General features: G+C 46.0%; 1 protein-coding gene across 1 annotated transcript; it reads right to left on the bottom strand.

The window, feature by feature from the left end:
* Positions 1–13,690: 13,690 nt before the first annotated feature.
* Positions 13,691–15,110, bottom strand: LOC123429326 (acyl-[acyl-carrier-protein] desaturase 7, chloroplastic-like). Its single transcript, XM_045113377.1, has 2 exons — positions 14,986–15,110; positions 13,691–14,894 (listed from the first exon to the last, which is right to left on the bottom strand). The coding sequence occupies exons 1-2, from the start codon at positions 15,090–15,092 to the stop codon at positions 13,718–13,720; spliced, it is 1,284 nt and encodes a 427-aa protein (XP_044969312.1). The 5' UTR covers positions 15,093–15,110; the 3' UTR covers positions 13,691–13,717.
* Between the last annotated feature and the right edge of the window lie 1,536 nt (positions 15,111–16,646).

Below are 16,646 nucleotides of genomic sequence, written 5' to 3'. Positions count from 1 at the left end.
GGGCTCCACCTGGTTTTTGGTGTGGCCGACGGTTCGGGGTGCGGCTGCATGGCTCCCTGGTGGTGGAGGCGCGGCGTCAGTTGCTGCGGGTGGTGAAGGCTCCGAGGCCTGCATGCTGCAGTGCAGCAGCAGGGATTCTACTGACACTTTGGGGTTCGCCCGGGCCTATGGAGGCCTGGTAGGTCCATCTCGTTGCGTCCGACCGGCTCCACATGACGGTGAAGGTTGTCCCCTCCTATCGGTTGCGTTGCGGTTGCCCCCGAGTCCGTTGTCTCCTCGTCCTTCCTCCAGCTCTCATGTTGATGGACCCAATGAGACGACGAAGTTGGATTGATGATTGTGGTGGCACGGGCTAGTGGGTGACATGTTGGGCGGGAAATTCCGATAGTTTGGGGTGGTGGTGGTTGTTTCCAGATGGGAGAAATCCCCGACGGTTTGTCCGTCACCAGCGTGGCTACGACCGTGGACGTCGCCGAACCTTCCTGATGGGCATCGGTGATACCCCTTCTCCACTACCATTCGCGTACCAGGGAAAATCCTAGTACTTGTCCGGACATCAGCTGTGTCACCGTCGCATTTCTTCTTAAAGGTGTTGCGTGATACACGAGGCTTCAGAGTGCTAGGAATGTGGTGGTATTTCTCCAGAGGGTGCAGCGGTTGTCGGCCATCTCCGCTTCATTGATCTGTCGGCGTCGGAGTTTGTTTCTCTTCCTTTCTCTCTCTTTTTTATTTCGGGCTTGTTTATGTTGCGTTCCAGCAAGCTGGTTGTATCGTATGGCCCCATTCACGTACCAGGGAAAACAAGAGAAAGCATGTATCGTTAGGTCAGGTTGATCTGCAACTCCATCGTAGGCTCCTCGCCAAGGCGTTCCAAGTCTGTCCCTCCCGCCGCGCTCGCCGGCAGCTCATCTCTCGCTCGCTTCTTCTTCCTTTTTTTCCACTACTAGAAATCCCCTTATTTTCGACGGGGAAATCACAGTCACATATTTGTGTTCACCGTCAACTACCACTATACGTGACGACGTGATGGGTGTATTTTTATTTTATTTTATAAAATGTGGTGCTTTCATGGGTCTTTTACAATAAGAATTTCTGTTATCTGTTAATCAACCCATATGTATAGGGATAGTTTTTTGTGTTTGACAATACATGTACTATATTAGTGTTATACTATCACATGGAGACGCATTTTTGTATGTAATGAAAGCATGCACAAGATTGGTATATTTTTATAAGGAGGTCGCTGCTAATTGATTTGAAAAATTGCTGACCTGATCAAAATCATGAACCAAATTACAATTTAATACCCCAATTGAATTGAAGGGCACCAAAATTAAGGAGCATGATGAATTAAAATAATTGAATGAGGGAGCTTAAGAAATTATTGACCCGATCGAAATTAGGTGACTCAACTCTACAAGGATACCTCAGTTAATTGTTAGGCGTTGAAAATTTAAAAGCATCATATATAGCATAAAAGAATTGAATGAGAGTGCTTTGAGAGATAGTTTACCTGATTAAAATTGGATGATCCAATTCTAATTGAAGACCTCAACTAAATGTGGGATCTTTAAAACTAAGAAGCATAATTTTATAGAAAAATCAAATCCAAAATTGAGTACTTACAGAGCACCAATTTTAAGGAGCATGGCGAATTAAAAGAATTGAATGAGAGAGCTTGAAAGAGTGTTGACCTGATCAAACTTGGATGACCCAATTCTAAAATAAATACCTCAATTAATCGTGACACCCTAAAAATTTAAGAACATAATGTATAGTATAAAAGAATTGAATAAGGGTGATTTGATAAATTGTTTACCTTATCAAAATCGGGTGATCCAGTTTTAATTGGAGATCTCGATTAAATGCCAGATCTTTAAAATTAGAAAGCATATTGTTATAGAGAAACCAAATCAAAACTGAAATACCTCAATCGAATGAAAGATCTCCAAAATTAAAGGCATAGTAAATTAAAAGAATTGAAGAAGAAAGTTTGAAAAATTGTTCACATGATCAAAATTGGGTGAACCAGTTCCAAATAAAATACCACAACGAGTTGTGATGCCTTCAAAATTTGAAAGCATGGTATGGAGTATTAAAAGACTGAATAAAAGAGATTTGCGAAATTGTTGACCCAATATTAAAATCAGGCCACCCAAATTTAATTAGAGACCTCAACTAAATATGGACTCTTTAAAACTAGGAAGCATAGTGTTATAAAGGATTCAACCGCTTGAGTGTGTCTACTTCATTTGTTCAAGTTTATAAAACGCACACATACATGAAAGATCAAGTTTGACCACTAATGTAACCAAATAAAGCATGTTATGTGCCAAAAAATGACTCATTCTTGAAAAATGTACTTTTAACACCTTATTTTTTCATTTAGTTTTTAATTTATTATTTTATGGGAGTACACGAATTTTCTGTGGTCGAACTTATTATTTAAAACCATGATCATTTAATTTTGCATACATTAATATTTTTCTCTAAGATACATGAACATCCCTTCGGAGATTGTTTTAATGTTTGAATTGTTTATATGCAACACAGAAGTAATTTGCACCCTGTATTTTGTGATTCTACATGACATGAATGTTCAATTTGATACACATCAAAACATCGTACAAGCTGTATCGATAAATTTAAGAATAAGAGGAATCAAGCTGTATCATTATTTTTTAAACATGTTACTTCATAAATCATTGCTGAATTCATTTTTACCTTGCATACTCATAAATCATGAAGAACAGAAGAAAGCAATAATAATAGTGTTGCCAAGGGCCACGCCAATGGCCCATGGGCCATAGCTCGAGATATGCACCGCTTCGTTCTACTCGTATAGGCGGTGCGATCAAGGCCATCTATTGGATTGGCTTCATCTTCCAGACTGTCCTTATTAGTAGTGTCCAAATTACCCTCATAATATTCCTCCTCACCTTTGCTTTTGTGAGGATCCTCCTCATCAGGATCAACACCATCATCCTCATCCTCATCTCCAATCTGATCAAACCCTTCCACGGTGAAAAACAGCAGGTATAAATTCTTATTCATTTCCAAAAGTCTCTCAAAAGGAATTTTGGCAGGGTCTCTACATGCAACCTTCACACGAATGGTTTCATAAAAGCTTTTGAAAATGCCATTCCAATCTACATCCACAAGTACACCAAAATAGGAAGTAATATGTGCAAAGACTTTCCAAGCGCACCACTTTGGAGGTATCCCTTCAATCTGTATCCATGCTCCAGTTAATTCTCCATGTGGATTCAACATACCTTGCCATTCCACCACCTTGAATGAGACACCATCAATAGGTAAATCAAACAGAGGAAACTCAATCAGATCATCAACGTTTTTCTAGGGAGGAAACCTTAAAAACAACTTCTTATCTGCCAGGGCCACTCCTTGTTCTTACATAAGATCCCATTCAGTTGCATCAGTAGTTCAGAAGCAGACACTTGTCCTCTTACAACATGAAGTAATGCACATTTTTTATAGTTCATCCAGCTCGATTCTGTAGATACAGGCACATCAATATGGTAAAAACCTAGACCACCAGTAGCACTCCCAAAGTAGGTGGCAGTGGGGTGTTGACGAGCCCATGCTGCACAATTGTTAACATTGTGTCGTCCGGCACAGATGAAGCACTTCTTGGGCTCGATGCAATTACTAATGTAGTGCCCAGGACCACTATAGTTGAAGCAGGTCATCTCTTTGTACCTTGGATCCACAGCTTGGACGGCAGTTGGTGCCACCACAGCCTGACTGCCTCTAGCAGCCTGATTCTTCCCTACCACTCCCCCTCCTCCTCTGTTCATGGTTTGGGGCTTCGTAGCAGTAGGACGGGGAGGTTGAGGGGGCTGGGCCTGTCTCCCCTGGACAGGCACATCCTTCTTGTTAGGTTGGTGGCGCGACGGCCGCTACTGTTGTTGATGTCCAGCCTCCATTCCCCCCTTGACTACCTCGGCGAAGGATAGAGATCGAGGGCCAATCCCTTCTACTAAAAGTTTGAAGGAGGTTGGTGTAGGGTCAAATCGGCAAAGGTGATTCACAGGGAAGCAATCTTCTCTGGTGAATGTTCTGGATCGAAAGAGATCCTTCCTAACCAAGAAGGTGTTAGGTAAAGCAAAGCTAGGGTTCGAAGGAGGGGGAGATGGGTTTATATGGGGCCGACGGCGCACTGGGGAAGGAATAACCAAGAGCTATCTGAAAAACTCATCTGTCACCTCCTCAGATACGTTTCCCACAAGGGAAGACGGTTTTCGAAAACGTGTTTTTCTCTCGACCACACATCCACGGATAGGGGGCGCAGGAACCGGAGAGGGACCAAGATCCGTCACTTTCAGACTGATCTCAGGAGCCTTTGGGGAATTGGTTACCACCACCACCCGTTCCGTCGCCGGAGAAGGTATTTTGACAAGAGTAGAAACTCCATCCCTAGGGGCAACAAGTACAGGATCCAAACTCCGATAACTAATTTCGGATTCGATGACCAGATGGTCATTACAAAATCTCTTAGAATAATCACAACTACAGTATGAATTCGATCGAAAATGAGGTACCTGATTAGGGTGATTGTGTACATCACCGCGATCCCTCGGCTATGACGGTGGCTCCAAGCTGCGAAGCAGCTCATCCCCGCCCCGACGCCTCCGCACCCCCGAGGCAAGCACTTGATGTTGGAGGCGTATGCCAGGAGCGCGATTCTTCAAGGGGCGCGGGGCGGTCTGACCCCCGGCGGCAGCGCATCGGGAGGAAGCTAGGATAACTCCAGCACCGATGGTGGTCGGATGTTGAGCCGGGAGGGACTCACCGTCTTGAACCTGCTCCACCGCCCCGCCTGGAGTGGATCCGCAGCCTCCGCCTCCTGTATTGCTCAGAAGATTAGCTCGTAATCCATTCCCATGTCGTCTCCGCAGAACCGCGCCCGTTCCTAGAAGGTGGAACTGCGAATGATGTCCACCATGATCTCCGGCCACTCGGAACGATCGGGGAAGAGCCCTCGGACCACCAGCATCATCTCCGCTCGCGCTTCCGGGGAGTGCAGCTCCACGAACTGCCGATGTGCACCGAAACCGACATGGGGGAAGCCAACGGAGCCGCCACCATCATCGCAGGACGAACACGCCTCGTTTGCCTTCCACGCCTCTCCTCAGCCATCGCACAAGGGGATCTGAGTGATGAGGGTAGGTGGGAGGGAAAGATATGCCGATGCGGTGGAGTAATGAGGAGGGGGTGGTGGGGAGCGACCATTAATGGTGGAATTCGAGAGGTTCGAGGTCGCCCCCTGTCGCCCGAGTCATGACTGGAAAAGTCCATCTTCTCCCCCAGATCTCTCTCCCTGGTCGTTCCGCATGATTTTCAGATGCATACATATATGGAAGATCATGTTTGACCATCAGTGTAACCAAATAAAGCATGTTATGTGCCACAAAACTTACTCTTTCTTAAAAAACGTACTTTTAACTCCTTATTTTTTTATTTAGTTTTTAATTTATTATTTTATGTGAGTACATGAGTTTTCTGTGGTTGAACTTATTATTTAAAACCATGATCATTTAATTTTGCATACATTAATATTTTTCTCTAAGAGGTGAAGGGCGCGATCCTGTCCAAGGGCCCCAACACGCCGATCCGCTGCTTGACGGCTGGATCGTCACCGCCGCCTCCTCCGGCGCCGAGGAGATTGACCTCGCGATGGGGTTCCGGCACTACGTCTGGATCTGCCCTTCGACGGCCGGTTCGGGACGACGGCCTCGGCCGGCTTCGGCGTAGCCGTAAGCACCACGACGCCGCGCCAGATCTTCCGGTGCGCCACGCTGCGCCACGCTGCGCCGCCTGCGCCTGACCAACTGGACGCTCGACCTGCCCTGGGGCGTCCTCGTCGCCGCGTCCCTCGAGACGCTCTGCCTGACGCGGGTCATGGCGCCGGCGCGGTGCTGCAGCACCTGGTCTCCGGCTGCCCGCGCCTCGCCGACCTGACGCTCGAGGAGTGCCCGACCGCCGCCGAGATCATCGTGTCCAGCGACCGCCTCCGGAGCTTCACCATGGTCTGCTGCCACGACGCCCGCCGCATCGTGCTGCGCACCCGTCGCCTGCGGTCCCTGCGCTACAAGGGCGGCCTCGCTTCGGACACGTTCCTAGAAGTCCCTGACTACGGCGAGGTGGCGGCGCTGACCATCGATATCTGCGAGGAGCCGAGGACCTCACCAGCAAAGCACCATTGGAAGTCGGACCTCACCATCAAAGCACCATTGGAAGTCGCTCCGGCCTTGGAGCTCATCAGCCAGTTTAAGAAGCTGACGTACCTTCACCTCGCGCTGCGCCCCTCGATGGCCTGCTACAGCAGCGAGATCACAGCCATAGCCCGCGACCACCTACGCGAGCTCCGGCACCTGGTCCTCAAGGGCTTCTTGTCCGCTGATCACGTCGTCCGGTCCGTGACCGTCCTGATCGCCAGCACCCTAACCCTGAAAGTCATGTCTTTGTTTCCTCTGGATTCCAAGCCATCGACGAAGAAGACATACCGCCAGTACTCTGACGATGAGTACGGCGGCGACTCAGATTCAGACCCCGAGACGGAGATCTGCGACGACGACGACATATACGATGATGACTGGATGTTGAGGAGCATGTGGCGATGGGGCATCCCTTGCTCCCGCCATAGCCTCAAAAGGAGCAACATCAAAGAGTACTGCGGGAATGGCTTCGAGAGGATACTTGCATATTTTTTTGCTGTCCAATGGTGCGGCGCTGGAGGAATTCTCAGTGGCCTTAGCGTATCCACTGTGGTCACGCAGGGAGGAGATCGCAATGGAGTTCGGATCCTGGCAATACAATCCCAGGACCATAGTAACTTTGGCAATATAATCCCAGGACCATAGTAACTTTGGCAATATAATCCCAGGACCATAGTAACTTTGGCAATATAATCCCAGGACCATAGTAACTTGTAGATAGACAAGGGATATCTGACTTTTTTTGGAAATTTACTATTCAATTACATGGACAATACGAACAGTGCTGACGAACAGTACCTGCACGTGAACAATGCCACGTGAACAGCAATTAACGGGCGAACAACTTTTTTACACATGAACAATATAATACCCTTTGTTTGAACAGTGCTATCCATGAAAAAATGCCGTTATAAAAAGTTGGGATTTTTTTTACACAACATTTCTCTCGCCCTCCTTCGCCCTCGCGTCCTTATATAGCGGATTATGATTTATTTATTTATTTACTTTTACGCATTATTCCTCTCTGTCGGAATACCGATGCAGAGCCGTCACGATCGTCTCCTGACCCTTTCCGATGATGATGCTGTTGAGACACAACAGTAAGATGGTACAATATATTTGCAAGAACAGTCACACGTGGGAAACAAATTCTTGTTCAATTGATGTCCATCTTTACACCACGACATTGATGAATAGTGCACTAATAGTTACCCGAACAAAAATCAGATCAGTATTCGAATAAACCCAGAATTGCTAACCGCAACTATTGCCAAATAAACTGAAACAACAAACTTGAATAGCCCGAACATTAAAACCAGCAAAATGAACCAACCCCTGAATAGACCGAAAATATTAACCCCTCGAACCATATACCAAAACAGTAACCGAATTGTCACCCGGAGCTACACAGCTGAATTAACTAGGACAATAAAAACAATCAATCAACATTATGCATTCAAGTGAACAATAATCGAGAAGAAATGCCAGAAAAAAACCCTAAAAAAATAAGACTCCTTCTTCCTCGGTGCGTTCACCTACGCAAGGAGAATAACCGGTGTTGTTGTCGTCGTCTACCTCACTTTCTCCTTCCCCATGGCCAATCAAATCGAGGCTTCAACCACAGTGCGGTTACTGAAGCCCGCTTTAACCACAATGCGGTTAATGAAGCCACCTCTATGACGCGCCCCATCACGGCAGTCTATAAGCAGCCAATGAGAAGTGGCAACATGAAAATAAAAACGGTCACTCGACCAACCTCTTCACTCCACTCCTTATTATATTCTTTGACCGATTCAGAAAGAAAGAGAAAAATACAACACAATTGATCATCCGTAGAAGGTAGTCATGCTCAAAAAACTATTGTAGAACAAGTTAACGAGCCACCAAAACTTCCTGAAGTATGAATATACATCTTATCTTATGCCACAGTTTGAAAAGCGGGTTGAAAGTCCTATTAATTAGCAGATTAGCCATTCACATAAAGTGCGTTAAAATACGCTCTTCACCGATTACTATCCATTTTTACACCCTAAACCCTAAACCCTAAAACCTTTAAATTTGAATTTTACTGGATAAAACCATGTTTGAGAGAAAGTGAAAGAGTGCCGACTAGGAACTAGATATAAAATGTAGTTGAACTAGATATAAAATGTAGTTGAACTAGAGCAGCTTCACCCCACCATGAGTCAGCTCCCGAGAATAACCATTTAAACTGACAAAGAAACTTTTCTTCGTTCTAGTTTTTGTACTTCCTCCGTCACAGTTTAAAAGACGTGCACGTGTATTTAGATCGTTAATTTGACTTATATAAAATATATTTTTTAATGTAAAAAATATATAATTAAAAAATAAAACATCTAAAGTTTCTAATGATATATTTTTTGTTATATAAGCCTCTCATTAAGTTGGTCAAATTAACATTCTAGGTACATGTGCTGGACTTGTAAACTAAGACAGATGGAGTATGTGTGCCTGAATTTTGTGCGTGATTGTGTACCAGCACTAGAAAAAGGCAAAATGAGTGAAAGATCCTTCCAGTTTGGGATATCAGTACTGCCAGTGGGCTGGAAAATATTTTTTTCCTTACCAAAGTTTGAGAAATGTGATCAGAATATAATTTTTCTTCGAACTTACCTTGAATTTATGTATAAACGGAAGTATCTAACGAAATGAAAATAATTGTTGTCCGCCAAAGTTTCTGAAGTTGTAGTGAAATTTTTGAATCCGGGTTGCATATGCAAGTATGCCTAGTTCACATAAGTGATTCTTGGTTGCTCATAGGGTTGGTTTAGAATATCCACTAGAAATTAATACGGACTACTAGATTTGGCACCCACATTACTGCGGCACGTGCATGCAAGCCAACGTGTCCGGAAGGAAACATTTGTTGAAGCCTCTCTGTTAGGCTTCCATATCAATCATATCAGTGGCCATGATGGTCAATAGCATGGGCGAATCAATGTGCCGCTTAAGCCAAACCGAAAACCATTTGCCAAAAGTCCAGCAAAGCTGCCGGTCCCAATTCGCCAAATAGTCGGCTGAAAATACAAGATAGCGATTGCAAGCCTTGTTGTTCTTTCCAATGTTCTTTCCAATGTAAGGAAATGAATATCGAAATAGCACGGTGTAGGGTTCCCAAGGAATCTAAAATTCGATGTCAAGAGATCACTTGCTTCTTGCTTAACAAGTTTCGTTGTTACACTCCATTTAGTTATATTTCCTGCCTTTAAGATAAATTCAAAGCCATTTTTTAACGGGATATTCTAGAGGAAGGGACAGTAGCAACATAAACCGTCATTTAATAAATCAGTGGCGTGGGTATAGAAGCAAGGATACCAGCGTACACTGGGTTGTCGGGTCCCGGATACGGGAACCGCGTAGGGGCATGTGGAGCATGTTGTCCCGTGTACTCCTTTGAATGTGAAGTCCAGACTGCAAGCCTTGTTCTTCCAATGTATATGGCGGGAGGTAGTAATAGTGATTGTAAGCCTTGTTCTCTGTCGCAAAGTAAGGAGATGAATATTGGATAGTGATGTAGGACAGGGGTTCCCGATGAATTCAAAATTTGATGTTATATAAATCACTTGCTTCTTGCTCAATATATTTCCTTGTTGCACTATATTTAGTTACCTAGTAAAGCCACTTTATGATGGAATTTTATAATTTGTGGTCATTGTAATTTTGACAGACTGTCCGCCGCAATGGAATCTTGCTAACCGGCCAACTAGCACCCACAACCCATATTACCACTGTAAAAATCATATCCATACAACATTTTAGTTTTTTTAAAAGGAACGAAGCCCCTGGCGTCTGCATCAATGTGATGCATGTAGTCATATTATTAAAAAAAGAACACAAAGTCCTAGATCCACGAACGGCTCACAATCTGAGCATAAAAGCACAATGGGAAGAAAAAATGGCACATCCGGCAAGACCAAAAAAGGCTACAATGACTATACACATAGCCGATTATTAATTCATCATCCAAATCGGTTCAAGATAGCCCGTACGACCGTCCCATCGGTTGCACCCGATAACCATAAGCTTCCTGGAGTCCGCATGAATGAGTAATGTATCCATACAACATGCACGGATCAAGATAAGTTTTGTGATTTTTCTAATTGTCTATTAATTAAGAGCAATCCTTAAATGTTGTTATCCCGCAACAGATTTTCTTGATCTTAGAACTGTTGATAGATTTATAGGAAGGTATGGGTTAGACAAGTAGAGCAATGCGAGACCCAGAACTACGCACATACTACATAAAAGTTCCCATCTTACTTAATTCCTATGCACTGTTCATCAATCCTTCTGCATATTGATCAACGCCGCCCCTTTTTTTCTTTGAAAAACAAAATTGATCTGCCCCACCGACGTCGGGACGTGTGCTCTGCTCTTCTTCCTGGCCATGACTATCACTGCCACGTCAAATTGCAATTAAAAAGCAATTTATTGTAGACATGATCTGATTGAGATGTTTGAACAGTTTAATGCTCAATCTCTCAAAATTTTGTTCTGGTCTTAATTAATACCCGTTCAGTGTGTGATCTTTAGATTCGGAAATATGCGGACATGATCTAAAACAATTTCCAGTATATAGTTGACAATGGGATCTCGACACCCTTGATAACTCCCGCATACTCATGAAGTTCTGGAGCGAACCTTTTGTTTACGAATAAAGTTCGTTTTTCTTCACAATACATTTACAAAACCGAGGTGAGATCATGGGTATCCTCGTGATCAATACTTTGGTCACTATACCAGTTATACTCCTTAACTACCAGTTTTGTTCTATTTACCCATATACGTATTTTCGGTATCCCATGATCTTCATCGCATGTGTCTTGGCAAATAATAATGATATTTTAATACCGAGTAGGCTAAGAGAGTACCTCTGCATCGTAAGAAGAGCAAATCCAAGTCTTCAACTATGATGCAGAGACATACCTTTTGCGTATACTCGGAAGTTATTTTATTCACAGCCAGTCAAGACACCGTATGTTGGCGTATCATGGTTTAAGGAAAAGTAACCATCAACAAAATATATAAAAATACTGATAACGTAACAATGATGTGATATCGCAATAATTCATGAGTTGGGTCTACTGAAATCCTTTGTTTTGATAACAATGATGTTCTCATTATGGATAGCATCGTAACAATGCTCATGATCAGGAAAACAAAACTGTCATCAATACATGGGATAGTCTTAGAGTCATGACAATATATTGAATCATATTGGTGTTTATGTTTCCACGCATGCAATTTTGTTTTCATCCGAATCTCAAAATAATGTCCCAATACAATTATAGGACAGAAATGTAAACTTAGTTATGAACATACAATTTAATAATAGAATTATTATTGCCATAGTCTCTCTTAGGTTTGCATATGGATTGTTGGCACAATTGGTCAAATGCATGGGCGCACTAATATGTCGGGCTACCTGTCCAATTCTGCAAATAGTTGGCTGAACATATAGCGAGCATGTCTCTGCAAGTTAGTTAGGAAGTAACAATCAAGATAATAAATGGTCACAGGGTTTCTTCATCTTCCAATGTAAAGAAAAGAAATTGAATTGTGATGTAGGCAGAGTTCTGGAGGAATCTGCAATTTGATGTTATGAAACCATTTGCTTCTTACTGTACTCATTCTGTTCTTGCACTGTATTTAGTACCATTTCATGTTGCTTAATAATGCTAGTAAATTTCTACTGCAACTTTCAACTCAAAAATAAAATAGCCACTGCAATTTTTCCCAGCTTTTTCCATAATGCCATCTTGCTAACGACCAACTACCACCGCTCAATTACTACCCATGAGTTCGTGAATTTCACATTATGTATGAATGAAGAGCATCCTTGAAATTACGCATGGATTTTTTTGATCCTAGGATTGTTGACAGATTTATGCAAAAGTATTGGTCGGAGGAGTAGGTCAATGCAGGATCAAGGAGTACGCGCGTGCATAAAATTGTTTTCTAGAGACCGTCTTGTATTTGACACATGCATGTCTTTACAAGAAAACGGTCTTTGCTGATTTATTCACGACCCATCCTTCAATTTTCTTCTTGAGCCTAGCCTGCACCTCATGTGCCCCTCTTGGAAGGACAAGACACACTTGTTCAAGAACCATGGCATTACAAAGCAGCAGCTTGGCTACATATCTATGTGCCTCGTCGCCCTGGTAGTGCACCAGGTTGATCCGCCTCACCCGATTCCGCAAGCACGGGATCGAAACATTCAAAGCCGTGCTTCCAAGACGTGCGCCAGGCTCATTGTTGAGCTCGTAGTAATATCTGCCCTCGTTACTCGGCTTCATGAACAGAGACAAGATCTCAATGTTTGGGGCAAGTTGGAGCATCCTGGTAACCGCCTTGATGCTACGTCCTCCAAGGTAACCTGTGATGTCAAGCTGATCGATGTTTGGAAAGTAGGGAAATCCCGAGAAATTAAACCTCGCTCCCGATGCCTGAACCGAGATGAGTGGACACGAGATGCAGATGTCTTGTCCCGATAAACCCCTGGAGGAACTCTTTGAAGAGGGGCAGCTCCTCCTTGTAAACTTTCTTGCCGCATAAGCCGATGGTGCATGAAGAGATCTTGTGTAAACTTTGCTGCAGGGCCAGGAGCGACCCTGATGACACGGCGCCCCTGTACTCGAACGTCCTCATCTCCGACGCGTCGATGCTCACCCGGACCAGGTTGTGGCAGCACCGTAGGGAGAGTCTTTGGAGGCGCTTGTCGAGGACGGCGATGGTGAAATTTTTGTGGGGGTTAGGGTCTCCGTAATATTTGTCTGTGTAGCCGCACCTCTCGAGGGTGAGGTCGACGAGGCGTGGGCAGCCGGAGATGAGGCGTTGGATGTTGTCGCCGGTGCTCTTGATGGCGCTTTTGTTTTGACCGGCTGCATCCAGAATCAAAATCTGGTTTATCCCTATTTACCATCTTACTCATTTAACTACATTGCTGAGCTTATCCTGCAACTAGAATTAATTTGAGAGCAAGTGGATAGCTACCAGCAGGGGCGGAGCTTTCTTGAGGCCGAACTGGGCCATGGCCCACCCAGGTTTTTGCGGTTTCTTTTACCTATGCCTAGGATCTCAGCCCATAGCCCAACATCTGTAGGCTACAACCTTAAGCACGAAGCACTCCACCTCAACCCCCTTTTCAGTTTACACGATCATTTCATTCAAGCATGAAGGCTTCATCCTCACGCATGAAGAAAATTTAACAAGATTGTGCGCCTCTTGGTTTACAGGTGGGCCAAGTTTAGAGGTGGCGACCTTTATTGAGGAAGAAAGAGCCTCTTGGTTTGAAGCTTGGCCTTCATACATGAAATCACAGTTTCTGAAACTGGTTCCTCTCGGCTATCTCCATGATGACAGTGGTATATGAGCTTTCGATATCTTTCTTGATATCTTCAATGTTGAATATATATGTGCATGTAATATTTTTTAGACAAGACTGATCAGCCAGATTAGCCGATGGTAATGTTGATGGGCCTATCTACGATCCAGCTGAATGAGACGGGTGTCATGGGTTGGGCCTTTCTGCCGTTACGTAGATTGGCCTTCTCCTCCAACCTGCGGATTTTTCGTGGCAGCGCGCACACATAGTCCCGCGCACGCCTCCCCTCGTCGGAGAGCTCGCCGGCCACCAGCTCCTCCACTCCCCACTGCTTTATCAGGTGCTCCAGAACGCTACGGTAGTCGGAGGCCGTGTAAATGCCGGCCTGCTGCGCCACGGCTGCGTAGTGCGCGAACAGGTCGTCGTCGCGGCCGTCGGTCACGAGGGACGCCGGCATGACGATGCGCAGCCGCATCATGTAGGCGAGCGCGCGCACGGCGCCGTCGGGGTCGATCTTGAACAGCTTCCCCACGATGCGCGTGTAGGCCAGCTCGTGCCGCTTCTCGTCGGCGGCGATGGCGCCGCATATGCGGGCGAGCGCCATGTCGCCGTGCTCCTTGGCGCGGCGCGCCGTGTTGCCGTGGGAGATGGAGGTGGCGCGCTCCTGGAAGGCGACGTAGATGAAGCCGTGGTAGGGGCTCCGTGCCGCGTTCATGACCATGCCGGAGTTGATGAGGTTGTGGATGGTCCTCTCGACCTGCCGCATGTCGACGCGGCCGGAGAGGAAGAGGTACCTGTTGAGCACGTCGCCGTGGCGGTTCTCCTCGGCGGACCAGCCGCGGATCCACCGCGCCCAGGCGGTGCCGCTGGAGCCGGTGAGGTCGCGCACTCCCTCGAAGCGGTTGGGTATGCTCTGGTACGTCGGCAGCGCCTCCTCCGTCACCATGTTCCCCACGAGGCACACGAGGTGCGCGTCGGGCAGGCCGGCCGCGCGCGCGGTGATGTCGGAGCAGGCCGCGTGGAAGCCGTCGGCGCCCAGCGACGCCAGGTCCGGCAGCAAGTCCGTCGGCTGCCACGCCACCTCCGCGGGCTTAAGGAGCGGCACCACGTTTGCCTCCGCCCAAGGCTCGAGATGATGGAACACCTCCAGCTTCGCCGGCTTCAAGTACATGAGCCACTCATCGTCGGTGCCCTCCTCCTCGTGCTTAGCCGCAACGGCGGCTCTCCGGCCAGTTCCCGTGCTTCCCTTACCGAGTCCTGCTATTTCTGCCATGAATCTTCCTCCATCGCCGGCGCTACTGCATCTCCTGCAAGCAAGCACAATACGTAGTAGAGTACATTTCATGTATGTATATACCTTACGCTGAATTCATTCTCGCCTAGAGCAAAAATACGTACCAGTAGGTGATGTTTGTGAGTACTTGTTGGAGACCTCTATTATTCCCTCTTCTTGTCCATGGCCTCGCTAGTGGACACATGAGCAATGAGCTTTGCAACGTCGACATATCCGAGATGAATGAATGAAAGGTGTATCTTCTTTTGCGTGGTTGGACTGTATTTATAGAGCAGCCTTTTACATTTCATATTATTTCCGGAGTAACCCCCATGAATGCGTGATTTTTTTCATAAAATTCCATGCTCCACCCACCTCATCTCCCATACTTCTGCATTTCGTCTTCAAATTTAAATCTATTATGTAATTTTTGAACTGGAAGTCTAAATTAATTTGCATAGTTGTGTTCATTGCATAATGCAATATTATTCCTTTTTAGTTATTCTGTCATGGTTTTATTGGTTTGTATGACTTTATGTGAGACTTGAACAAGTACAACAAAAAGTTGGCTACGTACGTGCATCAATTGGTGAGCAGGCTGAGGCTTCACAACCTAGATTCCTCACTTTAGATTCACTTCCAAGCTGTCTACGGTGAAAACATAAATTAGTGAGAAGTACATGGTCTACTGCCTGCTATGGCCATGGATCCTCACCCCACCTCCCCCCCCCCCCCCCACCCCCACCCCCACCCAAACTTGACCTTCTCGGCCAAACTGTGGGTTTTTATCAAGGATTTACCTTTTTTGTCGATGTTTTCCTAGAGAAAGGAAATATTATTTTTTTGTATAGGTGGTTGAATTTTGTGTGTGTTTAGTTATGTACCAACATTCAAAAGGGCAAATGGAGTGAAGGCTTATATGTGGGGCTTTAAATATTATTTTTACATTTCATATTATTTCCGGAGGACCCCCATGAATGCATGATTTTTGTCATAAAATTCCATGCTCCACCCACCTCATCTCCCATACTTTTGCATTTCATCTTCAAATTTAAATCTATTATGTAATTTTTGAACTGGAAGTCTAAATAAAAAAAACAGATAAAAACTACTCCTCATCGTCGTTGGCCTCCGACGCGTCGGTGTCCGATTCCTCCGTCTTGATAAAGGCGTCAACACAGCGTTCATCATCGGAGGACCAAGTCGACGCATCCTTCAGCTCCATCTGGAAGAGTGCGGCTTGCTTCCGCGTACGCTTATCTTCACGATAGGCGGCTTGCTCCGCCCTCTCTGCCCTCCTTTGCGGGAACTATCGGTGCCACTCCGCCATGGCATGCTCGTCCATCTCAGCAATGCTGAGGCGGCGCTGCTGACTTCGGTTCCAGCGATGGTCCTCATCGATGACTACCCATGGACGAGGCGCGACGTTTTGCACCCACTCCATCGTCATCACCTTGGGAAAGTTCATCTCCCTTCGAGGACTGTTCAGGCGCCATGCAGCCACGTCGTACGCGTGGGCGGCATCCTCGGCGTTGTCGAACGTGCCGAGGATGAGGCGAGTCTCGCCATATCGGATCTCGACGTAGAACATGCCGGAGGGGCGCGCGCGGACGCTGCGGTAGCGAGAAGTTCCCTGGCGGCGCGACGGTGACGAGGCGAGAAAGGAGGCTGAGGGGCACATGCCGAGGCGAGGGAGGGCGCGTGGCAAGACGAGGGGGCGACTGATTCGGTGAAAGGGCGTGTGGCGAGCGCTGCATTTTATAGGCGTGTTGGACGCCGCGCGCTA

Source organism: Hordeum vulgare, chromosome 2H, assembly GCF_904849725.1.
Source record: "Hordeum vulgare subsp. vulgare chromosome 2H, MorexV3_pseudomolecules_assembly, whole genome shotgun sequence".
Lineage (NCBI taxonomy): Eukaryota > Viridiplantae > Streptophyta > Magnoliopsida > Poales > Poaceae > Hordeum > Hordeum vulgare.
The sequence above is the reverse complement of the archived record's forward strand: the minus strand, read 5'-3'. Positions and strand labels throughout refer to the sequence as shown.

Excerpts from the sequence above, each read along its gene's own strand:
- LOC123429326 (XM_045113377.1), bottom strand. The coding sequence starts at position 15,092 with ATGTCGACGTTGCAAAGCTCATTGCTCATGTGTCCACTAGCGAGGCCA. Across the intron at positions 14,895-14,985 it reads CTCACAAACATCACCTACTG|GAGATGCAGTAGCGCCGGCG; the intron begins GTACGTATTTTT and ends GCTTGCTTGCAG.